The sequence below is a fragment of the Scyliorhinus canicula genome, chromosome 7 (genome assembly GCF_902713615.1).
Source record: "Scyliorhinus canicula chromosome 7, sScyCan1.1, whole genome shotgun sequence".
Lineage (NCBI taxonomy): Eukaryota > Metazoa > Chordata > Chondrichthyes > Carcharhiniformes > Scyliorhinidae > Scyliorhinus > Scyliorhinus canicula.
The window spans coordinates 45,961,789-45,988,273 of NC_052152.1; the positions used below are offsets into that span (position 1 = coordinate 45,961,789).

General features: G+C 47.3%; 1 protein-coding gene across 1 annotated transcript in view; it reads right to left on the reverse strand.

Annotated features, from left to right (window-relative positions):
- LOC119969078 (potassium/sodium hyperpolarization-activated cyclic nucleotide-gated channel 1-like) overlaps window positions 1–26,485 on the reverse strand; it is a 182,809-nt gene that overhangs the window by 99,597 nt on the left and 56,727 nt on the right. Inside the window, exons 5-6 of the mRNA XM_038802281.1 lie at window positions 17,743–17,904; window positions 4,739–4,832 (exon numbers count right to left, since the gene is read on the reverse strand). Coding sequence (XP_038658209.1) covers window positions 4,739–4,832; window positions 17,743–17,904 — 256 coding nt within the window. The remainder of the gene's footprint in view (window positions 1–4,738; window positions 4,833–17,742; window positions 17,905–26,485) is intronic.

A 26,485-nucleotide genomic window follows, 5' to 3' on the forward strand; every position in this document is an offset into this window, starting at 1 on the left:
AAACTCCTCAGTCTGTCTGATTTACACAGCTGCGGGTTAAACCGAAAGTCGTCAATCAAACGAGACTGCTGAAAGATGATGATAGGAAGGAGATGACGATGCTGGGTGTATGTGAACTCAAAGCATGGGTACACAACAGAAGTCATACCGTACCATTTTCCATTGTGGACACAGAACGCGAGTCCATCATAGGATCGGATTTGTGCGAGGCCCTGACCTAGTTGAGTGGCTGTACATTCCAGGCAACGCTGCAACGGAGGATCATTGTGACTGGCAATGAGATATAATGGCTCAGTTATCCAACGAGATACAAGCGAAAGTTAAAGTGGAGGACAACAAACCAGCTGAAGAAATGGAACAGCCAAAGGGAACTCCAGACTTCTGGTTAACAATCGTCAGGAATGTGAATTTGCTCAGTAGCATGATACAGAAGCATGCTGAGCCTATAATAAAGCATCGAGAAGGTGTGAACGTTAAATGTTCAGAGCTTGAACAGTCAATGAGCTTCACTCTGGAGTTTAAGTTTGAGCCAAATGAGCATTTCACAAATGAGGTATTCACGAAAGTATACCAAATGGAGTCGTGGTCTGACGAGTATTGCCAAATTCCATGTGCAATGTTGTACTTTACAGGAGAAGCCATTTCAGATGACGATGACTCCGATGATGATTACTATGATGATAATTACGAAGACCATGAGTACGATGAGGAAAGTGGAGACTCAGGTCTTGAGCTATGAGGACGACTATGAAATGCTATACCGGTAGTTTGGTGGAAGTGGCGAGGTGATCACAAGGATTCCCAGTCTGCACAGGACAAAGATAAGTGTGAAAGCTCTAAGATGGCGTATGCAGAGTCTGAAAGTGTGATAGCAGCAGCAGACACATCAGATGAGAACTACTCAACTGCGAACAGACTGGTAACAGAAGAAATCATCCCCATCCTGGAGAAACCGGCTCCAGAGGCATACAGTGAATCATCTTAGGCCCACGAATACTCTCCAATACTCGAGGCCACTCCACCAAAGACGTGCTAGAAGAGCAGAAGATGTATCCATGTGCAGTTCTACAACGAAAGGCGGTACATATATCATCCTATCAGATGAGGATGAGCCACTAATTGGCTCTTCAGCAAAAGACTCATACATCGTCATATCAAGTGAGGATGAGCCGCCAACTGGGGCTCAAACACAAAATGAAGGAGCAGCACCTAACTTTGGGGACGTTTATCCAGCCCAGACACCAGAGTTCAAGGCTTTGCAGACTTGACTGCAACTGCGCAATCATCCGTAAGTATGCCAACACTGGACGTTTCACCAGGTGAACTCAGCGTATGGATACAACCATAGATTAACCAAAACACATTGATCCAACAAAGGCTCTGAAAGCAGCTATCATGGCAGAAGAGCCAGGGTCAGCCTGCACAGCAGACAATTCATAAGCAGCTAGTCCCATGGCGCAGTCCAGCGGCATGACAGGTCCACCAAAGCAAAAAAGAAAAGGAGGCGCAGTCAGAGGATCCTTCCCATGAAAAAGAAGAGGAAGACAGGATCCAGTCCATGAAAAGGAAAAGGACAAGAAAGAGAGTGGAGGATACCATGGGTTGCACCCGTGGTACTGAAGAAGAAGGCATCGGAAATGTGGCCGACAGGCCAGAAAGCACACAACGACGCAGCAAGAAGCATCACGGTAGAAAATTGAAAAAGCTGGTCACGCAGAGAAGACCAGCAAGAAAACCGGTCTTAGGGCGCATCGTGTGAAAAGGCCAAACAAGCTGATAATACAAAAAAGACCTGCCAGAAAACCAGTCTTCCTGAAGTTAAAGCAACATCAAGCAGCCAATAAACGTTCATGGCGATGTCGTCGTGAATGTCCAATAAGCTGTGCACCAGGGACACGTTCATCAGGCATATCATGTTGTGTGAAGCACAGTTGCATCTGCATATGACATGTGTAAAATGATAATGCAGATCATGTTTTATAAGACACAGATATATTTGAAAATACATGTTAACAGTTCCAGAGGAAGGGGAATGTGGTGGTAGGCCTGTGCACAGTTCTGTATATAGTTAGTAATGCAACCTCCAACCAGCTGGTGCCATTTTATCGCGTGACTCAAGACACCCGCTGGTTGATAGTAAGACGTACGAGAGGGTAGTCGCACATAAGAGTAGCTCCAGAAGAATTCACTGCGTTGGTTATCTTTCCACATGTTTGTTCATAAATCATCTTCCTAGTTGAACAACTATATGTTCTGTGTATATCATTACATGGTTATATCACAGAAGACAACAATACCGTTCCCAACAAACCTTTCCCTCCCACCTCTAAAAGTCCCATTCGACCCCCCTTCAGTTGACTCCCAGTCCTTTCTCCTTAACAAAAGCTTCTGCCTTGTTCAGCGTGCTGAAGTAGTGATCTTTCGCCTCCATCTTGACTCACAACTTCGCCAGGTACACCACCCTGAACAGCACTCTTTTTTTATGTAGCACAACCTTTTCTTGTTAAAGGCAGCCCGCCTCTTTGGTGTTTCAGCCCCGATGTCCTTGTAAATTCGAACTGTGTTTCCCTCCCAGTCAATGTTACGATTTTGCTTGGCCCACTCCTTCCTATGAAAACGGTGGAAACGGATTATCACCACCCATGGCAGCTTTTTCGCACGTGGCTTTTGCCAGAATGCCGAAGGACCCTATCCAACTTTGGAGGGGTGAACACTTCATTTCCACCACCCCGGCCCATTCCCCCCCAACCTGGAGAACATCTCTGTTGGCCACAGGTCCGTGATGGGGCATGCCCACGGCAACAATCTTCCCTTTTACCGACCCCTTCACCGGCCTATCGGCTGGAGCCTTTTTCCAGCAAACTTCTTTGACAAAATTCCACCAGCAATTCTTTACACAGTTTAGCAGGCTGGGTGTGACCACAAAACTCCCCCGAATACCAGGTAAAAAGGACTGAAAAAACAAGAGACTCTGGTGGGTGCTAGCTTTTGTGCATCTTGCTCTCAGATTAAGTCACTGGAAGCCCTTAGAATGAGCCAAAAGTTGGCAGATAGAACTTAAAGGGGCTAAGTGTGAGGTCATCCATTTTGGTCAGAGGAACAAAAATGCCACTTGTTATCGAAATGAAAAGAAAATTCAAAATGCTTCGGTGCAGAGGGAGCTGGGGGTCCTCGTGCATGAATCAAAGAAAGTTAGGATGCAAGTCCAATGGGTAATAAGGAAGGCAAATGGAATTTTGGCATTAATTGCGAATGGAATAGAGTATAAAAGTAAGGAAATGTTCTTGCAACTGTACAGGGCATTGGTGAGACTGCATCTGGAGTACTGCGCATAGTTTTGGCCACCTTTTTGAGGATGGACGTAAATGCAGGCAGTTCAGAAAAGGTTCACTCGGTTGATTACAGGGATGAAGGACTTGTCTTATGAAGAGAGATTGAGATGTTTGGGCCTATATTGAGCAGTTTGGGCCTATGCTCGCTGGAATTTGAAGAATGTAAGGAGATCTAATTGAGGTATGTAAGATGCTAAGGGGGTCTGACAGAGTAGATGTAAAACGGATGCTTCCCCCTGCCTTGAATTCCAGAATGAGGGGTTTTAAGTATGGGGTGGCAGATTTAAATAGAAATGGCGAGGAATTACATCTCTTAAAGGGTTGTGAATCTGGAATTCTTTAACCCAGAGTACAGTGGATGCTGGAACACTGAACATATTTAAGAAAGAGATAGATAAGATTTTAATTAGTTGCGGGATGAAGAGTTATGGGGAGCGGGCAGGAAAGCGGAGGTGAGATCAATCATGATCTTATTGAATGCCGGAGAAGGCTCGAAGGGTTGAATTGCCTACTCCTGCTCCTAGTTCTTATGTCGAATGTTACTTGCTACTTATCAGCCCAAGCCTGAATTGCTAATAGTATATTTGTGCATGTTATCATAGAATTTACATTGCAGAAGGATGCCATTTGGCCCATTGAGTCTGCAGCGGCCCTTGGAAAGAGCGCCCTACTCAAGCCCACACCTCCACCCTATCCCTGTAACCCAGTCACCCCATCTAACGTTTTGGACACTAATGACAATTTAGCATGGCCAATCCACCTAGCGCGCACATCTCTGGACTGTGGGAGGAAACCGGAGCACCCAGAGAAAACCCACGCAGACACGGGGAGAACGTGCAGACTCCACACAGACAGTGACCCAAGCCGGGAATCGAACCCGGGACCATGGAGCTGTGAAGCCACAGTGCTAACCACTGTGCTACCGTCCCACCCACTGTTATTAAAACTTCTCAAAGTATCCCATTTTAGTAGACCCAGATATTTCCGTTCTGTTCCTGAAGTACCTGTAAAGTGCATATTTGAACTCTGAAATTTGTCTTTTAGTTCATAAATTGTGTGCAATCTATCAGACAGAAGAATCATTGACATAGGGAGTTATCAGAAAGGGAGGCATGAGGCCAACATCTATACAAAGTACTGACTTGTCTTAATATAACCTATTCCTCTGTAGGTGCCATGCACTAATTATTAGCAACCATGTATAATAAAGAAATGAAAGAACTTACATTTATATAGTAGTTTTCACAATCTCAGGCAATCCCAAAGTGCTTTACAGCCAATGAAGTACTTTAGAAGTGCAAAGAACCTTTGTAATACTGAAACACAACAGCAATTTCTATAAGTGTGCTTGAGTTCTGTTTTAAGCTTATACCTGATTGCTTATGTACTTTGATGCATTTTGGTACCTGTAGGAAGGCCTCCTGTCCCATAACTATTGCCTAGTGTGTGAGAGATAGCACGGAACACTCCAGCTGAATACTGATCGGCCCACCATGCTTCCTGTAAAGCAAAACAGAATTCTTCTCTTCACAAATTTGCGATATTAGTATGTTTAGGGCATCTCAAATCATTGAGTGGTGTGCAAGTTTAACCAGCTATTTTATGGAAAAAAGCTCATATTATGATATTGAAAATGCATATCTAATATACTGGCTATATTAGTGTAGTGATTATATCATTTGGTTAGTAATTAATATTCTGGAGATGTGAGTTACAATCCACCATAGCATCCATCATTATGAACTTGAATTTGGTTTTCAACTAAATCTAGAATTAAAAAGTTAGTGTCACGAATGTGGCCATGAATCTATCAAGATTGTCACATAACAGATTAAATTTCATCTGGAAATAACTGAAGTGGTACATTTTGGTATGAGAAATCAGGAGAGGCAATATAAAATAAAAGGGCTGCAGGGACAAAAAGACAAGGGAGTATATCTACTCAAATCATTTATGGTGGAAGGACAGGATGAGAAAGTCATTTAAAAGTAAAAGGCACCCGGGGTTAATAAATAAAGGCATTAGTTGGGATTTTCTGCTCCCGTCAGTGGGTTTGGCGACGGGGGTGTAAAATATCGCAAGAGGTGCAAAGTCGGGTTTTGTGTCGGTGTGAAAGCATGATGTGATTATACCCTTCCACCGTTAGTGATTGGCAGCAGTTCCTGATGTTCAACATCAGAAACATCATTATACTAAATTAACATGTCATCAGGCCCATACACCGGAATCATCCTTCCCCCCCCCTTCAAAAAAAACCATCTACATCGATGTGATGACAGAACAATGTGAAGTACAACTGGTCTCCGAAAGCGTGCATCTGGCATGCAGACCTCCCATGGGAACTCAGGTGAATGCAACACTCGGGGGGAGAGGGACATGTCTGGGTACTCCCAAGCACAGCCTGGGCACTATTCAGGTACTAGCAAGGCACTACCCGGGCAGTGACTAAATGGTGCCCGTGAAGTGCTAGCATGATGCAAAGATAGTGTCCAATGTGATAAATGTAAGAAATTGTCATATTTTATATTTTTTGCAGGAATGTTATTAAAACTTGAGTTAAGATGCATACAAACAGTATGACTGCTGCAGCTGTGATTAAGGCGTAAAAGTGAGATACTCATTGATTTGTAGTGAAATGTTCTGCTAATAAGTCTTGAGAACCATTTACTTATTTACAGATAGCTAGCCAATGGAATATTGTTTATTTTTGAAGGACCCCTGGGTGTAGCTAATGTATGAGGGGTATTGTGTTTGGCCCTGGTTAAACAAGTCAAGGCACATATTGTAAGCAGAGACAAAAGAATGCCTTATGCTTTGGGTGCAGATGATGTATTAATGGGAGGAGCCAGGTCTATCTGAAAAGTTAATTGGTCTCAGAACTCTCACCTGAACAGAGGTGTTTCAGTTTGGTCCTGAAAAGTTCTCTCGCCAAAGATTCAGCACAGAGAAAAGCAAGGAGGAAACTGGTTGTTAACTTTATTCATTTGTGGTATTTTGGTATATTGGTATGCTTACTTGGGATATAGTGGCAGGTTTAGGAAGTAAGTTAGGAACAATGAAACCATCTTTGAAGTTGATGGGGGGGTCTTTTCTTGGGGGGGAGATGTCCTGGGAATATCCCTTTAAGAACTGTTTTTGTCTTATCACATGGCTTCAGTGATGCCATTGCGTGGGTGGAGCTGGGCTGTCGCTTGGTGGGTTTTACTTCCGCTTTGAGTTGGACTTGGTTTGAACGGCACAGGTTGAAAGAAGTGTCTCTATCTTCATTTTAAAAGTTGTTTCCAGACCACTCGGTAACTTAAAAGAGATAATTGCTTTCTGGAAGGCAACCTGCTGTTTGAAAAGGGGAACAGAACAGAGTATCACTAACAAATCTGAACCAGTAAGAATGCCGTGTGCTGGGCAAAGGGGTTTCTGGTTTACTTAGATTTTGTTATTAAACTGGAACAGTTAATAGGGAATTCATTCAGGATTATACATAGATTACGATAGCTGTGTGGGGTCTTTATGTTTGTAGTTGATAAAAATTCTTATTGTGTGTGTTTATACAAATGTTAACTAAATTTGTAGAATTAAAGCTTGTTTTTAATTAAAAGCATCTAAGAACTCTGTTGAATAACACCTGAAAGGCAGGCTCTTGTGCTCATCGTAACCAAAATCAATAAACAGTTGTAGGTCAGATGAACTCCATGATATACTTTGGAGTTTTCTAAACCCTGGCCCATAACAATGTGCAACAGTCAGAAGTATCCAACTTTAAAGGGACCACAGCTGAAGTACAGATGCATGATTCTCCAAAACCTTTATACATTGCACTTGATGGTTTCCAACTTAAAGCACATCCCGATTACAGTCATTACATCAGTGCAAGGCTGGGCTCCAGTCTTATCCAAAGGAGGCAGCCTGTCAGCGCCCTGACTGAGGCTGATCATGCCTAGCTGAATTCATCTGGATCCAACCCCTTTGTAAAAGAGCTGTCATGCTTGTTGGGCACAGCCCTGGACAATCTCGGATTTAAGACCTCTCTTCATTTCCTAAGGGCACCTTCCAATGATCCTTAAGGTTGCGCACAGTTGCAAGGGACAAATTGAGGTTGGAAAATCTCGAATGATGATAGCCAAATACTTCACAATGACTCCTGAGCTTGGAGATGGGAGATGGCCATTGCAGGGTAATGGTCAATCATGTCTCTTTTCAATTTTTCCAGAAACAAGGAGGAGTGCAGAATGGAAGCCGCAGGTAATGGTGTTTCTTCCATTCCCTCTCCTGAAACTGAGAAGGAAAAGAAGGGCTTGTGACCGTCAAGCAGGGTAAAATGAAAGGTCTCACCCTGAGGAATCCCTATGAAGACCCAAAAGCTGAGGCAGAGAGACCAATTCCATGTAGATGTTTGGCATGATCCAGGGTGCACTGAAGATTCCTCTTATGCTTGCGGTTAAACAAAAGATAGTGCTGTCGATGCCTTTATTTGTCAAGGAATATGGTGGCTCACATTTGCAAAATTCTTCAAGAAGATTTTATGGCAGACAGCCTGGAAGGCTCTAAAAGTGACTGCTGCACTCAACATTTTTATGAGTAGCTCATTCTGGGCTTGACTGAGGACCTCTTCAGAATATCACAATCCTCCACTCATAAATGCACCTGACAGGTCACTGACGTCCTATTCAGTAAGGCACATAATTATGTCCTGTTCTCTCTGGATTAAACCACCTTGGCTGCCAAATATTTGCAGTGATCTCCAGCTTCCCACAGGTGTAGGATGCCATCAACTGCACTTGTTCCCTGACAATGGCCCCAAAGAATCATCAACAGAAAAGGCTTCCACTCTCTCAACATTCAGCTGATCCGTGACCAACAAAAGCAAATTATGCAAGATACCCTGAAATCTGCACGACTCCTACCTTGGAGAAAGGAAAAGGACAGCATAGTAGCACAGTGGTTAGCACTGTTGCCTCACAGCTCCAGGGACCTGGGTGCAATTCAGGCCTTGGGTGACTGTTTTGTGAGGAGTTTGCACTTTCTCCTTGTGTGTGCATGGGTTTCCTCTGGGTGCTCCGGTTTCCACCCACAGTCCAAACATGTGCAGGTTAGGTGGATTGGCCATGCTAAATTGCCCCTTAGTGTCCAAAAGATTAGGAGGGGTTACTGAATTAGGGAGATAGGGTGGAGGTGTGGCTAAAGTATGGTGCTCTTTTGAAGGGCTGTAGCAGACTCGATGGGCCAAATGGCCTTCTTCTGCACTGTAAATTGTACTATCTACATCGTGAGGTCACTTGTAGATGCCACAGATCTTCAAGAGCTCTCAGCACATTCAGTTGGCTCATCAGTGACACAGGCTACCCCGAAATGAAGTGACTAATGATTCTCATTTGGCAGGCAAAAAGTGCTTTGGAGAGTAACAAAGCGGCTCATTCTACGGCACGCTCCTTCATTGAGCAGACCATTGGCAATCTGAAAATGCTTTCCTGATGTCTGGACCAGTCAGGCAGCACCCTCCAGTATTCTCCCCAGAGAGTGTCTCAATCATCATGGGTTGCTGAGCTCTACACAACCTGGTGCTTCAAAAGGGGCAATGAATCGCCAGAGAGCTGCACACTTTGTCCGATTAGGAGGATGTCGAGAGGAATGAGCTCAATGAGGGTAAGGATGTTGAGGCCCCAGAGGAAGAGGCTATAACAGAGGACAGACATGGCAGACAAGACTGTGGTCACAAGGTTCCAGGACAATGAAAACGAATAGCTCGCATGAGACTCTTTTACCTGTGCCTTCCATGCAGGTCCGATATTTGCTATGTTTCGGTGTCTCAATGAAAAATATCAATTTCAGAATAAGTAGCCACAATCTTGTGTGATGATGGCCTCATCCTTGGATGGCTCAGTAGCATCTGGAGTATGTGATCATTCTGCGATCACCAGCGTGCACTGTAAATAATTTAGTCATGATTCAGCCTTTTCATGCATCGCATTAACATGTCACTGCCAAGGGAAGCCATCAACAGGCTGGAGCAGCACTGCAAATCTCAGTGCACTCATGGCAGGATGTCTTGAAGGTGCCTCAAGGAGCGCAATTATCAATCACTGCTTCTAATCAATCACCTGTTGAAGGAGCTGCGCTCTGAAAGCTAGTGATTCTAAATAAACTTGTTGGACTTTAACCTGGTGTTGTAAGATTTCTTACAATGCCCACCCCAGTCCAACGTCGGAATCTCCACGATTTATTTGAACGTCTGAGGAGTGATCTGAATCCAGACTGTGGCATCGCTCCACAGACCATCCTGCAAGAATAACATTCTGGTCTCACCCTCATACTGAATCCCCAGCATGAAATTGTTCTTTTGAGTATGTCCTTCTCAATCATGGAAGTCAGCCTGTGAGTCAGGTCATTTTTGTGTGCACAGAGAAAGCTTCAGAAGTACCACTGTCTGATCACTGACAAGCACTCATGGTGCATCCTTCATCTGGAGCTTCCCAAGTTCACATCTAGAATTGCTTTGGCATCTGTGTATGGGGTGGCCCACTAAACGTGGGTTTAGTAACTTCATTCATAATAAAGAGCACATATCAGGAAGTGGAGCCTTACTTTGAACTTATTTGGGGCCTGCACATTTTCACTCCAATAGTTTCAGATACAATGGGAAAACATGAGACACTAATGGCACTGTCATGATCAGATAACCATGTTGATTGCCCGACAGAGAGGCTACCTCAGGGATTATATCAATGTGTGTCGCCATAAAACCTCTTAAGATCTACACAGACCAGTCTTCAGTGCAGCAGCATCAGCGAATAAATAAAAGTGCAAAATCTATACTCATGAGGCATCATGATATGTTCTTACATAAGTCTAAGCTATATCTAAGATATATATGCATATATGCATTGACCAACTGCCATGCTGATAGAGCAACAGGCTTTGCTCATGTTGTTGCTGTGGACAGAAAGGTGACTTACTGTACTGAGGTTGTGTGAAACACAATAGACCCAATGGACATAATGGAAGATAAGTGAGGAGGAGAGGACATATGTTTACACGTATATGACCTCAGATTGAAGAGCCATTCACTAGCTGAGACTTTCAGATAGCAAAATATATTTGCAGATGTACATATATAGTCAGTGAGCATCTGTGCGACCGTTGTGCTTTCAATATTTCTTAACTTTTGTCATCCTACTGTTAGGTCTAGGTGCATCCCCGACATCCACAGCAGAGGTGTAGGCAGCCTGTTGGTTGCTATGTCCTCTTGTCTATGATGACAATGGTGGGGTACTTTGGAGGGCCAGGGCCTGCTTTGGGTCTCCTGTTGTGGGGCAGCTATACCCTCCTTTGCCTGGGCAGCTGATGTTGCTGAGGTCATAGGTAGAGGAGACGTGGAATTGCTGGACAGCCTTGGGTGGATTGCCTTGGGATGTCCGGTTGGCGCTCCTCTTCCTTGTGGTTCCCAAGTGAGGAGGAAGGACACCTGGGGAGAGACTGAGGTGTCCTGTACAACCTCGAGCCCTATCCCTGATGCATCTCATTCATGATTGTGGCGATGGTTTGCAGGTCTGAGCGCATATTCAGCACCAACTGCTGGACCACATTCTTCATGGCTGTTACCAACTTTCCAATGTTGACCTTGATCCACGCGCACATTAGTGCCATGACATCAGACAAAATGTGGGCGGACTCCTCCATCGTCTGTTATAATCTGGTGATGGCCTCTTACAATGCTGACTGCCATGCCCCTGCCTGTCTTTGGAGCTCCAACATCTCTCTGAGGGCCGATTTCAGAGGTTCGTTATTGGATTGTAACTCAGCAGGAGCCTGGCGTCCAGTAATCGTCCGGGTTTCGGTGACCTTGGCTTTCTCTGTCTCTACCTGCTCTGGACCAGAATCTACGCTCACCAGATTGTGACCAGGAGCCTGCTCTAAAGCCTGGTCCCACCGAGGTGTGTGCCTCTGCACCAGTGGAGTGTGCAAGCGAACACAGTGTCATCTCCACATCCAGGCTGGGACTAACCGGCTGGCTTTTCTTTTCTTTATTCGTTCAGGTGTCGCAGGCTGTGCCAGCATTTATTGCCCATCCCTAATTGCCCTTGAGGGGGCAGTTAAGAGTTAACTACATTGCTGTGGATCTGCAGTCACATGTAGGCCAGTCCAGATAAAGATGGCAGATTTCCTTCCCTAAGGACATTACTGAGCCAGATGGGTTTTTAATGACAATCGGCAATGGTTTCATGGCCATCTTTTAATTCCAGAGTTTTATTGAATTCAAATTTCACCATCTGCAGTGGTGGGATTTGAACCTGGGTCCCCAGAGCGTTACTCTGGGTATCTGGTTTACTAGTCCAGTGACAATACCACTGCACCAGCGCCTCTCCAGCTGGCGACTGAAATAAAGAAGAGATTATTAGTGATTTGCTGGATAGTCACCTACATTAAATAGCACTCAGAGTTTCAGCAGGTGGGTGAAGAGAATGGATGCAGCTTCATTGGCATGTTGGGAGATGCCAATCTCACCGGCGCAGGAACGGTCCTTGTCCTCACCAGCCAACTCTGCCACCTGCTCCTCAATTATGGTGTGAGGCCTGAGTTCCAGAATCCTCCCTCCATCTGATTTTTTTCCCAGTTGTTGTGGACAATCTTGTCCTGCATAACAACATAGACAGATTGTAAGCAGGATAGCTGCCAAAGCAGATAATAAGCATGCATGTCTTCTGTACCTACTGAGTGGACCTATGTAACTGCGACTTGTGTAGGATGTGAGAAGAGATGAAGATGTAAAAATGTGTGGGAGAGAATCAGTGGTGATGTTCTATGTGCTGGCAGTGTGTGAGATTACTGTGGATTGTAAGCCTGTAAATGTCTCATGGCCTTCTTAGATTGGGAGTTGAGAGTGAGGAGAGGGTTGAACTTCCTTTGCGGAATGTATTACCCAGAAGAGGCAGGGGATGAGGTAGAGATGCAGCTTGAATGAAATGAAAATCGCTTATTGCCACAAGTAGGCTTCAAATGAAGTTACTGTGAAAAGCCCCCGGTCACCACATTCTGGCGCCTGTTCGGGGAGGCTGGTACGGGAATTGAACTGTGCTGTTGGCCTGCCTTGGTCTGCTTTCAAAGCCAGCGATTTAGCCCTGTGCTAAAACAGCTTAACTGTCTGGCAGTGTCCTGTGTGGCCCCTATTTTTGTCCTGAAACAGGTGAATGGCCATATGCTGCAAATGGAGTTGAATATGGGAGCTGCCGTTTCTGTGGTGATGCAGAGCACCTTTGATATTATTCAACAGGGTGTGCAAAACTTTGACTTTGGCTGACACGGCAACTCATTTGGCCACTTATACTGAGGAACGGCTGAATATTATGGGGTCCACCCTTGCTCCGGTAGTTTATGGGCGCCATCAGTTTACCTTCCCTTCATACTCGTGCAAGGAAGCGGCCCTAACCCACAGCGGTTGGGCTGTGATTGGCTACACCTGCTGCAGTTGGATTGGCAAGGTATCGTCCAAGTGGTTCTGGCGGTCTGTGTGCGTCACTGAGCAAGGTCGCCGAGGTTTTCGAGCCTGGCTTGGGTACGATAAAAGGGACCATGGTCAAGATCCAAATGGACCTGCAAGTCCAGCCCCGGTATTTTCATGCCTGCCCTGTTCCCTACACTTTAATGGAGAAACTCGAGACCGAACTTCGGTTTGGGCATCATTAGATTGTGTGATTCGCCGTTGGGCGAAAAGGAGTACTCCCTCCACGCTGGGTTCCTAAATCTCCACACGTCCACCATTCCCTTCAGGAAAGCCACCAATACGCAGGTCCTGCCTTCTAGATCTATTCTCCTGATCCTCTACCTTTGCCCTTAACAACTTGCAAAGGATCCCCCAGGATCCCCATCTCCGCCTCCAACCACACCACCCGATCACTGTGATCGGACACCACCTTCTCCATCTCCCGTATCTGTGACCCCTGTGCCCCAAGACGTTTCTCCACTCGCTCCATCAATCCTTTCACAGGTGCTATTGCTCCTTCAATAGCCTTCGACTGGTCCTCATGTATCTCCTTTCTTTGCTGGCAGAACTCTTCTTTAATAAACACAATCAACTGCTCTATCTGGGGCTTTCCAACTTCCCCTCCGCCATCTTCACAATTACTATTGCCCACAGGTCTCCTCCAGTTCTTTGTTCAGGCCCTTAAACGTTTTTTGCTGTGTCTGGTAACCAGTAGACATGCCAATGATGGGAGGATCTTCTCCACATTTCTGCTCCATCTTTCCTGCCGAAACTGCTGTTGTTCCTCTGTTCAAGAAAGGGAATAGGGAAATCCCTGGGAATTGCAGATCAGTCAGTCTTATGTTTGTGATGAGCAAAATACTGGAAAGGATTCTGAGAAATAGGGTTTATGATTATTTAGAAGAACATAGTTTGATTAAAGATAGCTGGCATGGCTTTGTGGGGGGCAGGTCATGCCTCACAGGTCTCAATGAATTCTTTGAGGATGTGACGAGACACATTGATGAAGGTCGGGCAGTGGATGTGGTGTATATGGATTTCAGTAAGGCATTTGATAAGGTTCCCCATGATAGGCTCATTCAGAAAGTCAGGAGGCATGGGATACAGGGAAATGTGGCTGTCTCGATACAGAATTGGGTGACATAAAGAAGACAGCGTGTGGTAGTGAATGGAAAATATTCCGCCTGGAGGTTGGTGACCAGTGGTGTCCTGAAGGGATCTGTTCTGGAACCTCTGCTTTTTGTGGTTTTTATAAATGACATGGATGAGGAAGTGGAAAGGTGGGTTAGTAAGTTTGCCGATGACACGAAGGTTGGTGGAATTGTAAATAGTGTCAAGGGCTGTTGCAGGTTACAACAGGACATTGACAGGATGCAGAGCTGGGCTGAGAAGTGGCAGATGGAGTTAAACCTAGATAAATGTGAATTGATTCATTTTGGAAGGTCGAATTTGAATGCTGAATACAGCGTTAAAGGCAGGATTCGTGGAAGTGTGGAGGAACAGAGGGATCTTGGGGTCCACGTACATAGATCCCTCAAAGTTGCCATCCAGGTTGATAGGGTTGTTAAGAAGGCGTATGGTGTGTTGGCTTTCATTAACAGGGGGATTTAGTTTAAGAGCCGCGAGGTTTTGCTGCAGCTTTATAAAACCCTGGTTGGACCACACTTGGAATATTGTGTCCAGTTCTGGTTGCCTCATTATAGGAAGGATGTGGATGTTTTGGAGAGGGTGCAGAGGAGATTTACCAGGAATCTGCCTGGACTGGAGGGCATGTCTTATGAAGGAAGGTTGAGGGAGCTCAGGCTTTTCTCACTGGAGCAAAGAAGGAAGAGAGGTGATTTGATAGAGGTGGACAAGGTGATGAGAGACATGGATAGAGTGGATAGCCAGAGACCTTTTCCCAGGACAGAAATGGCTGTCACAAAGGGACATAATTTTAAGGTAATTGGAGGAAGATATAGGGGAGATGTCAGAGGTAGGTTCTTTACACAGAGTGGTGGGTGCGTGGAATGCACTGCCAGCGGAGGTGGTGGAGTCAGAATCATTGGGGACATTTAAGCAACTCTTGGACAGGCACATGGACAGCAGTAAATTGAAGGGTTGTAGGTTAGGTTGATCTTAGATTAGGATAAATGGTCGGCACAACATCGTGGGCCGAAGGGCCTGTACTGTTCTATGTTCTATGAAACTACCCCACTTCTGGGTAAAAATAACTCAAACCAACACCTTTGACCCAGAGTTGCCCTTTGTGCGACCACTCATTCCATGGCCACAACAGGAAGCCCCAAATTGTAGAAATATTAATATATAAACGAGCAAGAAATTTCAGGTGCCATAATGTTTGCCTATTCTAATAATTTTATTAAAGATGTCCAAGTAGCACAGCATAAAGCAACATGTGAAGGATTTTGTTTATACAAGGAGAAACATAAGAAAACTGGAAATAAAATATTAAAATCTTCATGCAATATTTTGCTAAACCATGGACTTCCCACAATTTTCCCAGGTTCTCCACAATTTTCATATTGCTTGACTTGTATTTAACTTTGACCTGGTATCTCTGCAGATCCGTTAGTATTCTTTGGATTCTTGGTGGTGCACATTTTGGGGGATTTTTAACCATAACTACAAAGTCTTATGATCAGGCTCAACCTCCATGTTTTTGCTATGGACAAACTTCTAGAAACGTTTGAGGCCTATCACAATTGCTAGCATTTCTTTTTCTATTTGGCATAATGCTGCTATGTTTCAGTCATTGCCTTTGAAGCACGCACCCTGGTGCTTCATTTTATAAGAGGACAGCTCCCAGGCTGGCATTTGAAGCGTCCACTGATATCTTGACTAGCTGACTGGCATGATAATACTTCAACACTGGTGTCTGGGCCAATGTTCTCTTTAGACTGGTGAAAGTTTCTTGGTGTCATGTGAGGGTCCCTTTAAGAAGTGTGTTTTATCAAATGGCTGCAGTGATGTCATTGTGTGGGTGGAGCTGGGCTGTGATTCTGTCTTTTACTTTTGTTTTAAGCTGGAAGCTGCTTTGTGGCTCTGAGTTTTTTGGTTTTGTTTTCAGTTGGGAGCTGCATTCAAACAAAGATGGTGTATTTTGGTCTCTCTCTCTGCATGATAAATAATCGCTCCAGACCACTTGGTAGCTTCAAAGTAATACCTGTTTTCTATAAGGAATTCAAACCTACTGTTTTGTAGGAAAAAAAGGTGTTTGGCTTATGGATGTTGTTAGGAAAGTTATTAAAGGTTACCTATTAAAAGTTATTAAAGCACGGTAGAATTGTGGATAGCACAATTGCTTCACAGCTCCAGGGTCCCAGGTTCGATTCCGGCTTGGGTCACTGTGTGCGGAGTCTGCACATCCTCCCCGTGTGTGCGTGGGTTTCTTCCGGGTGCTCCAGTTTCCTCCCACAGTCCGAAGATGTGCAGGTTAGGTGGATTGGCCATGATAAATTCCCCTTAGTGTCCAAAATTGCCCTTAGTGTTGGGTGGGGTTGCTAGGTTATGGGGATAGGGTGGAGGTGTTAACCTTGGGTAGGGTGCTCTTTCCGGGAGCCGGTGCAGACTCGATGGGCCAAATGGCCTCCTTCTGCACTGTAAATTCTATGTATAGAGTACTGTATCTTTGGGGGCGTATTTGTGTTGGTAGTTGATAAGATGTTTACTGTGTGTTTATAAAATGTTAACGGGATTCATAGAATAAACATTGTTTTGTTTAAAAATACTTAAGGTCTCTGTTGCATAACACCTGGAAAGTGGGCCCTTGTGCTCCTCATAACCAAAATCTATTAAAAGTTGTAGGTCAGGTGAACTCATGATATACTTTGTTGTTCTCTAAACACTGGCCCATAACATTGATGACTTTGTTCCCAGTGCCATTCTACATAATTTTATAGAAGTTCTCTAAGAGGTGCTGTCAGGTCTGACATGTGTTGAATGAATTTCCCAAGTCAGGTCACCACTTCCAAAACACTGCCTAAGTCTTTCTTACATCTAGGGTGGCATGTTCACTACTGCTTCAATTTTACTCTGGTCTGGCTTCAGTCCCTCACCTATTTCACACTTTTCCTTCTTCTGATTTAAGTTGCTTTCTCTAGCTCTTGCCAGCACCTGCCTCAGTCTGTGGATGTATTCTTCTTGTGTGGCTCCCCAGACCAGAACATCATTGATATAGATTACCGTACCATATAACCCTTCAAAAAGCTACTTCACTGTTCTGTGGAATGCCTCAGAAGCTGAATTGATATCAACGGTAAGCATAAAGATACGTAGCATCCAAATGGTGTGTTGAAGATACAGAGTTAGGAGCTGCGTTCATCCACCTTGACCTGTTCGAAGTCTGAACTCACATCCAAGGCTGAATAGTATTCTCAACTGAGTTACGTACTGACTAATGTTAGGTGGGATACCCCCCGCAGTGTGTTTAGCAGTGGCAGAGGCAGCTTGCTAGGGTAGTGGGGTCTACCAATCCCACCGCTGTCAATGGGGTTTTCCATTGAGTACAACCCTCGCCAGTTTCCGGCAAGATATCCCTCCAAATTGAGTTCTGTTGGTGGTTTCAGACTTTCCACTATTGCGTTTAGTTCACTTCCGACATCATGTTTTCTACTGCAGGATGACCAACATTGTTATTGTAAACAAACTTTATTAAGAACAGAATCTGGACACGCTTTGTAGGCCTACAGCCTGGGCCTGCAGTCAGGTTACAATTTACATGTGTTATCTGACCACTAACTTCTAGGTCAGGTGGCTCAATGAAGTAAAGAGTGTACCGTATCATATTTAATATTGGAGTACATTACCACAATCACTCTAATATCATGACAAGATTATGGCGATGTCACAAGGTAGAAGAATGGAAAATATTCCAACCAGTATTGCTGTTATCTCTGACAACAATCAATCCAGATAATTAAGATTATTACTTACTGTGAGATTTGCTTTTACCACCCAGCTATTTTCAGGAAATCCTTCGATCATAGGAATAAAAAACTGAATGCAGCCATTCCAATGACAGATGACTAGTATTATAAAGCAAACTGAGAATGTACGCAGAATCAAATGTATTGGTTCCAGATTTAGATCAGTTGCCTAAAAAAAAAACATTTTTAAAATAGCAAAGGTAATTTTAGCCTTTCCTGATAAATGTTTACTCGGTACCACATACAAATCTGACTCTTATTTATAAAACAAGTGCAAAACACTGGGTGCTTTAAATCTGAAATAAAGACAAAAAATGCTGAACATTCATCAGGTCTGGTAGCATCTGTGGAGAGAGAAACAGAACTAACATTTCAGGTCAATGCCTTTTAATTAGAAATGGCAAAAGTTTGAAATGAGATAGGTATTATAATAATAATTTTATTGTCACAAGTAGGCTTACATTAACACTGCAATGACGTTACTGTGTAACTCCCCTCGTCGCCACACTCTGGCGCCTATTCACTGAACAAGCACATCTTTTGGGAGTTGAAGGAAACCGGAGCACCCGGAGGAAACCCACGCAGGCACAGGGAGAATGTGCAGACTCCGCACAGACAGTGACCCAAATGGGAATCGTACCTGGAACCCTGGTGCTGTGAAGCAACGGGGCTAACCACGGTGCTACCGTGCCAGCAAATTACTTTTAAAAATCAGTCAGGAAGAAAGATCAGTTGCACGTTCGTCGTTAGCCCACCTCAGACCCAGAGCTCAACAAAACAAACCTTCAAATACACAGGAACCTTCATTTAAATAAAAGCCCAAGTGCATCAAAATGTGTGAGATCTCTTCCCTCCCCCCCCCCCCCCCCCCCCCCCCGACCCAACCTACGGCAGGCCACTGCCATTCATCTGACTCATAGATCCGACCCGACCAGCAGCCATTAAGCAATTTGATGTTTCTTCCTCCTTTCAGCCTGTCACTGCCATTTTAAAAGCTGTGCCAAAAGTCGCAAGCGTGTGAAAATCATCCCCTCCAGCAATATCAGCGGCGCCATTTTGAAAACCTCCAGTCTCTTAAAGGGATACCCATACTTCAAAATTCTTTTCAAGCATATATCACAATTCCACGACACCAAATCCAACAGGGCTTTTGCCATCCTTACTTTTCTCATTACTTAACTGCATCATGTATCAGCAAAAAATCAGAGCAACACCAGATCAATGCTTTTGTTTACAAGTTTGCTGATCTTGTGCATCATGTAGTCCTGATGTAGGGCATTGATGGATTCGACACCAGCTTCAGGGAACTGTCAACAAGCTTTGATGGATATTTTAATCTTCAAGCTGGGGAGGTGCGGAGCTTGAAAAGAGACAATAAAAAACCCCAGCAAAACAAAGTAAAGGCAAAATACGATGCCTGAACAAACCACATAAGGGCGTCTAAGAGACATACCACTGGTCAGAAACCCACCAAGTTATCTTTATCAGGTCCATGGGTTAGAAGACCCAGGTGATTTCTTTTTCGATGACTTAGATATAGAACAGTACAGCACAGAACAGGCCCTTCGGCCCTCGATGTTGTGCCGAGAAATGATCACCCTACTCAAACCCACGTATCCACCCTATACCCGTAACCAAACAACCCCCCCCCTTAACCTTACTTTTTAGGACATACGGGCAATTTAGCATTGCCAATCCACCTAACCTGCACATCTTTGGACTGTGGGAGGAAACCGGAGCACCCGGAGGAAACCCACGCACACACGGGGAGGACGTGCAGACATATGTTTCTTGACCCAACAGCTGGTAGTGGTTGATAAAGAAAATGTCCTGCGGCAGGCGGACCAAGAAAAAGCAGAGATACAAGTCAAAACCATTTGTCTCAAAGCCAAGCTGCAAGACTTAACATGAAGTACAGCCAGGCATGTAAACAGACATGAAAGGCGCTCACCGAAATCTTTGACAAACCAATATGTATCCCTTGAAAAACACGAGGAGCGGGCAAAGAACTTGAAGGCTACTTCAGAAAAAGCTGCATTGAAGTTGTCAGAAATAAAAGACGTACTCACTGAGACACAGCTGGAAAGGAAGAGTGTAACAAGAAAATAAACATTTGACAGAGCCGCAATTTGTCCTTCAAGAGCAGATTCAAACACAGTGCACGTGATTCAGCAGACTAAAGATTAAGTCTGTTTTTGGACGCGCTTAGCTGGATGATTCTCGGCGGCTGCAGCACCGAGAATCACCCCGCTATTCAAATACACTTTGCCATTTTAATTTTGGCCTTGGGGAGTTTTCCCCCACCGAGACGACACTTAAAGAAATTTCCTGCTGGTTGCGTCAGCAGGAACAGCTGTTTACAGATCGAGGCGACATTTTGACCAGCAGGCCCGATCTCCCCCTCCCTCTTTCAGCTGCCACCTCCCCATCCTATGACATTATACAAATGTACAGCATATGAAGAGTTAAATATATGTTAAGTCCAGCCACTAGAGGAAGCTAAGGGACAGTACCATAAATTGCATTGGCTCTTGGGCTCGGGGAGGAAACAAGGGGCAAAATTCTCCGACTGCCAGCAGGGTCGGAGAATCGCCTAGGGCCGCCGAAAATCCCGCCCCCGCCGTGGCAGAGATTCTCTGCCACCCGGGAATTAGTGGGGGCGGGAATCACGCCCCGCCGATGGAGGTGACGTCCGCACCGATCGGCGAGGCCCCTGCGGTGATTCTCCGGCCCGCGATGGGCCGAAGTCCCGCCGCTAGGAGGCCTCTCCCGCCGCCGAGGTTTGAACCACCTCTGGTGGCGGTGGGATCAGCGGCGCGACCGGGCCCCCGGGGTCCTGGGGGGGGGCGCCCCCAGTGGCTAGGCCCGCGATCGGGGACCCCTGATCCGCGGGCGGGCCAGTGCCGTGGGGACACTCTTTCTCCTCCGCCGCGGCCATGGCCTCCGCCATGGCGGAAGCGGAAGAGAATCCCCCAGCACGCATGCGCCGGTGGTGACGTCAGCGGCAGCTGACGCTGACGCCACCACCGGCACATGCGCGAACCGGTGAAGGACTTGCAGCCAGCCCCGGCGCCGGGCGGTGGGCCTGAAAGGCTGCTGGTGCCGGTTTTGGCGCCAGTCGGCGTGGTGCCAACCGCTCCGGAGCAGGCCTAGCCCCCAAAGGTGCGGAGAATTCCGCACCTTTGGGGAAGCCCGACGCCTGAGTGGTTGGCGCCACTCCCCTACGCCGGGACCCCCCGTCCCGCCGGGTAGGGGAGAATGCCGCCCAAGATCTGGAGCTGACAACAATAAGATTCATAGTGTATTGCAGAGTTAGTTAAGATATAATTGTTTAATTAATAGATAGAGATAATTTTAGTGAGTGTAGTTTAATTCTTACCCCCTAACCTTGTCGAGGCCCCTGGAAATCCCCCTCGCCCCTCTCCAATTGGCAAGCCCCCGCCCCTCCCCCCCCCCCCCCACCCTGGCTCGACCCTGGTTGTGCCAACCCAGCATTTGGGCATCTTGGTAATGCCAGAATGGGATCCTGTCAGTGCCCACTACATCCTGGCAGTGCCAGCATGGCAGCATGACAGTGTCCCAGGCACTGCAAGGGTGCCCATGTTGCACTGCTGGGTGCCAGGTTGGCCGTGCCATGGTGCCCAGATGTCAGGGGGAGTGCCAGGATACCAGCCTGTCCTGTCCCCGACCATCCGGTACTAAACGCGCCCTGGCGAGGTCTCACAGACACGTCCATTGAGTCACCCAGCGTCCAGGTACTTAAATGAGAATAATGGGTCGTTCAAATATGCAGATCTGGATCTCACGTCGGTGATAGCGAGATCCAGATCTCGCCGGGTGGGTCAGGAGACTCACGATCGACCTGACTCCCAGCGCAAAGCCCAATTTGAGGCTTTCCCAGGATCCGCACCCACAATATTAGCTTTCAGCAACACAACAAAATACAGAACACCTTGAGCAACAGAATGGCAGGACAGCAGAACTGGCTCAATGAGACTCTGCTAAATTACAAGAAGACTTAAGATAAAGTACCTGAGCACCAAAAGGAAAAGGGAAACTTGCTGAAGCACCATTGAATGCTACAAGTGTCCCTCAGGTGCAGGTTTGTCCTGGGGAACATTACAAACATTAAGTCAAACTGAGTTTACTATCACTCTGAATAAACTGACAATCCAGTTTTCATGGTGTGGTAGTCACCACCGTGTATTAGAGGTAATACGGTAAGGCTCCTGTACTACAGGTACGGGGGTAGATCCCTGCCTGCTGGTTCCGCCCAGTAGGCGGAGTATAAATGTGTGTGCACACCGAGCTGCAGCCATTTCGGCAGCAGCTGTGGGAGGCTACACATCTCTGCATAATAAAGCCTCGATTACACTCTACTCGCCTTGTCGTAATTTGATAGTGCATCAATTTATTAAGCAGAGATATTACAGCGATATGGAACTACGCATCAAGCCAGATCGCCTGCAGCTGCACCCTTAAGCAGACAACGCCACATCGGCCTTCAGCCATTGGCTAGCTTGCTTTGAAGCCTACAACGGATCAGCGACAGAACAACCCTCAGAAGCACAGAAACTCCAGATCCTGTACTCACAGGTGAGCTCCAATATTTTTCCCCTTATCCGGGATGAGCCCAACTACACTGAGGCCATGGAGCTTCTGAAAGGGAACTACATCCGGCTGATCAACAAACTCTATGCCAGGCACCTTCTGTCCACGTGGCAACAACTCCCCGGTGAGTCATTAGACAATTTCTAGCATGCCCTGCACATCCTGGCAAGGAACTGCGATTGCCAGGCAGTTTCGGCCATGGAACATACAGAACTCTTAATCAGGGACGCTTTTGTTACGAGCATGCAGTCGGCGTACATCCGCCAGCGCCTATTAGAAGGGCTTCATGGCGACCAGGCAACTCGCGAATTCACTGACGGTAGCCTCCCGCAACGTACAGTCATACGCCCCCGACCGCACGGCATACACCCCTGACCGCACAGCGCCCTCATGGACATCGTGGGTGATGCACGATCAATAACTCCCAAAGCAAGATTGTCGGACAATTGAAGGCTTTATTGAACGAGATGTTTCCCCCAGCAGCGCAGGTACAGAATGCAGCAGCTAGGGAAACACAGACTCTTATACTCCGTCTTACTGGGCGGAACCAGCAGGCAGGCTTCACCAATGATCTTACAGTATCTTCCCGTACCAGCCTCCCCGGACAGGCGCCGGAATGTGGCGACTAGGAGCTTTTCACAGTAACTTAATTGAAGCCTACTCGTGACAATAAGCGATTTTCATTTTCATTTTCATATCAGGTACCTCCAACACCAATGATATTACAGCATCAGGTACCTCCAACCTAGGTACCATAATATCCCTAATACCGACTACCACATTTACCCCCTGTTAAAAAAAAGAGTCTGGCGGGGGTGGTGGTCTAGCGTTATACAGTGGTGGAAGTTATGGCAGTACCCGTCGGTGGTACAGTGTTTTGCCTTTTACATGTCACACAAATTATTTACAGGTATTTATTTACAGGTACATTTCATAATGAAGCTATTAGTCTGTCGGGGGCCCTGGTCGTCCTCTGTGATCGTCGCAGTTGCGGCTGTGATGCAGGTGCCGGCTCGGGCATCTGTGACTCCGGGAGCGTGGCTTCTTCAGCTTCATCACCCCTCGGTGGGACCAGTGGAAGGACCTACCCCCCTGGGAAGGGGGCAGCCATGGGGTGCACCGGTGGGAAGGTGGGTGGGGTTGGTGAGGGGGGGTGTGGGTGGGGATCATACGGGCACCAGGTCCTGGAGGGAGACCATATCCTGCCGGCCGCCACATCGGCGTACTGAGGGTTAGCATGAAGGAGGTGTACCCTCTCGACCAGAGGGTCCGAGTTGTGCACCCGCACGTGTTTGCAGAATGGGTCCAGGAGCTGCCAGCCAGGTGGGAACGATGACCCGGAGGACTTCCTAGGGAAGACAAGGAGACGTTCATGAGTTGTTTCGTTGGTCATGGTACACAGTAATAATCGAATGGAGTGGAGTGCATCGGGGAGGACCTTCTGCCAGCGGGAGACTGGGAGATTCCTGGACCGTAGGGCCAGTAGGACGGTCTTCCAGACCGTTCCGTTTTCCCTCTCCACCTGCCCGTTTCCCCAGGGGTTATAACTGGTCGTCCTGCTTGAGGCAATGCCCTTGCTGAGCAGGAATTGACGCAGTTTGTCGCTCATGAAGGAGGACCCCCTATCGCTGTGGACGTAGGCGGGGAAACCGAACAGGGTAAAGATGCTGTGGAGGGCTTTAATGACAGTGGCAGCGGTCATGTCGGGACAGGGGATGGCGAAAGGGAACCAGGAGTACTCGTCAATCACGTTCAGAAAATACGTGTTGCGGTCGGTGGAGGGAAGGGGCCCTTTGAAGTCCATGCTGAGGCATTCAAAAGGGCGGGAAGCCTTCATCAGGTGCACTTTCTCTGGCCGGTAAAAGTGCGGCTTGCACTCCGTGCAGATTAAGCAGTTCCTGGTGACGGTCCTGACCTCCTCGATGGAGTAGGGCAGGTTGCAGGTAGCCCAGGGCCTACCAACACCAACCGCAACTCGCCTCCATCACATTCGACCAGTCCCGGCCGCACAATCTCGCAACCGCGACGACGACGGTAAAGGTCGATGGGCACAAGACATCCTGCCTTCTTGACTCTGGGAGCACAGAAAGCTTCATCCACTCATTCACGGTAAGGTGCTGCTCCCTCGCGTACATCCCACCAACCAAAAAATCTCCCTGGCCTCCCGATCCTATTCCGTGGCGATACGGGGGTACTGTGCGGTCACACTCACGGTCCAGGGCGTAGAATTCAGTGGCTTCCACCTCTACGTCCTCCCTAATCTCTGCGCTGCCCTACTACTCGGCCTGGACTTCCAGTGTAACCTCCAAAGCCTAACTCTAAAATTCGGCGGACCCCTACCACCTCTCACCGTCTGCAGCCTCACGACCCTTAAGGTCGATCCACCTTCCCTGTTTGCAAACCTCACCCCGGATTGCAAACCTGTCGCCACCAGGAGCAGACGGTACAGTGCCCAGGACAGGACCTTCATCAGGTCGGAGGTCCAGCGGCTTCTGCGGGAAGGCATTATTGAGGCCAGCAAAAGCCCCTGGAGAGCCCAAGTGGTAGCGGTAAAGACTGGGGAGAAACAGAGGATGGTCATTGACTACAGTCCGACCATCAACCGGTACACGCAGCTCGACCCGTACCCCCTCCGACGCATATCTGATATGGTCAATCAGATTGTACAGTACAGGGTCTTTTCGACAGTGGACCTGAAATCTGCCTACCACCAGCTCCCCATCCGCAAGGAGGACCGCCAATACACTGCGTTCAAAGCAGATGGCCGCCTTTACCATTTCCTTAGGATCCCCTTCGGCGTCATTAACGGGGTCTCGGTCTTTCAACGTGAGATGGACCGAATGGTTGGCCGGTACGGGTTGCGGGCCACCTTCCCGTACCTAGATAATGTCACCATCTGCGGCCAGGACCAGCAGGACCACGACGCTAACCTTTTCAAATTTCTCCAAACCGCCAAACTCCTGAACCTCACGTATAACATGGAGAAGTGCGTGTTCAGCACCAACCGCTTAGCCATCCTTGGCTATGTGGTGCAAAATGGAGTTCTAGGGCCCGATCCCGACAGCATGCGCCCCCTCATGGAACTCCCACTCCCCCACTGCCCCAAGGACCTGAAATGATGCCTGGGGTTTTTCTCCTATTATGCCTTGTGGGTCCCTAACTATGCCGACAAGGCCCGCCCACTCATTCAGTCCACAGTTTTTTCCCTGACAGCTGAGGCCCGCCAGGCCTCCAACCGCATCAAGGCCGACATCGGCAAGGCCACGATGCACGCGATCGACGAGACCCACCCTTTTCAGGTCGAGAGCGATGCATCGGACGTCGCTCTGGCCGTCACCCTCAACCAGGCAGGCACACCCGTGGCATACTTTTCCCGCACCCTTCATGCCTCCGAAATTCAGCACTCCTCTGTTGAAAAGGAGGCCCAAGCCATCGTAGAAGCTGTGCTGCAATGGAGGTATTACCTGGCCGGCAGGAGATTCACTCTCCTCACTGACCAATGGTCAGTTGCCTTCATGTTTAATAATACGCAGCAGGGCAAGATCAAAAGTGATAAAATCTTAAGGTGGAGCATCGAGCTCTCCACCTACAATTACGAGATTTTGTATCGCCCCGGTAAGCTCAACGAGCCACCCGATGCACTATCCTGAGGTACATGTGCCAGCACACAAGTGGACCAACTTCGTGCCCGACACGACGGCCTCTGTCACCCAGGGGTCACCCAGTTCTTTCACTTCATAAAGGCCCGCAACCTGCCCTACGCTATTGCGGAGGTCAGGGCTATCACCAGAGACTGCCAGGTCTGCACTGAGTGCAAGCCGCACTTCTACCGGCCAGACCGAGCGCACCTGGTGAAGGCCTTCCGCCCCTTTGAACTTCTTAGCATGGACTTCAAGGGGGTCCTTCCCTCCACCGACCGAAACATGTACTTCCTGAACGTGGTCGATGAATACTCCAGATTCCTGTTCGCCATCCCATGCCTCGATATGACGTCTGCCACGGTCATTAAGCACTCAACACCATCTTCGCCCTGTTTGGTTTCCCCGCTTATGTCCACAGCGACCGGGGATCCTCCTTTATGAGTGAGGAGCTGCGTCAGTTCCTGCTCAGAAAGATCATTGCCTCGAGCAGGACGACCA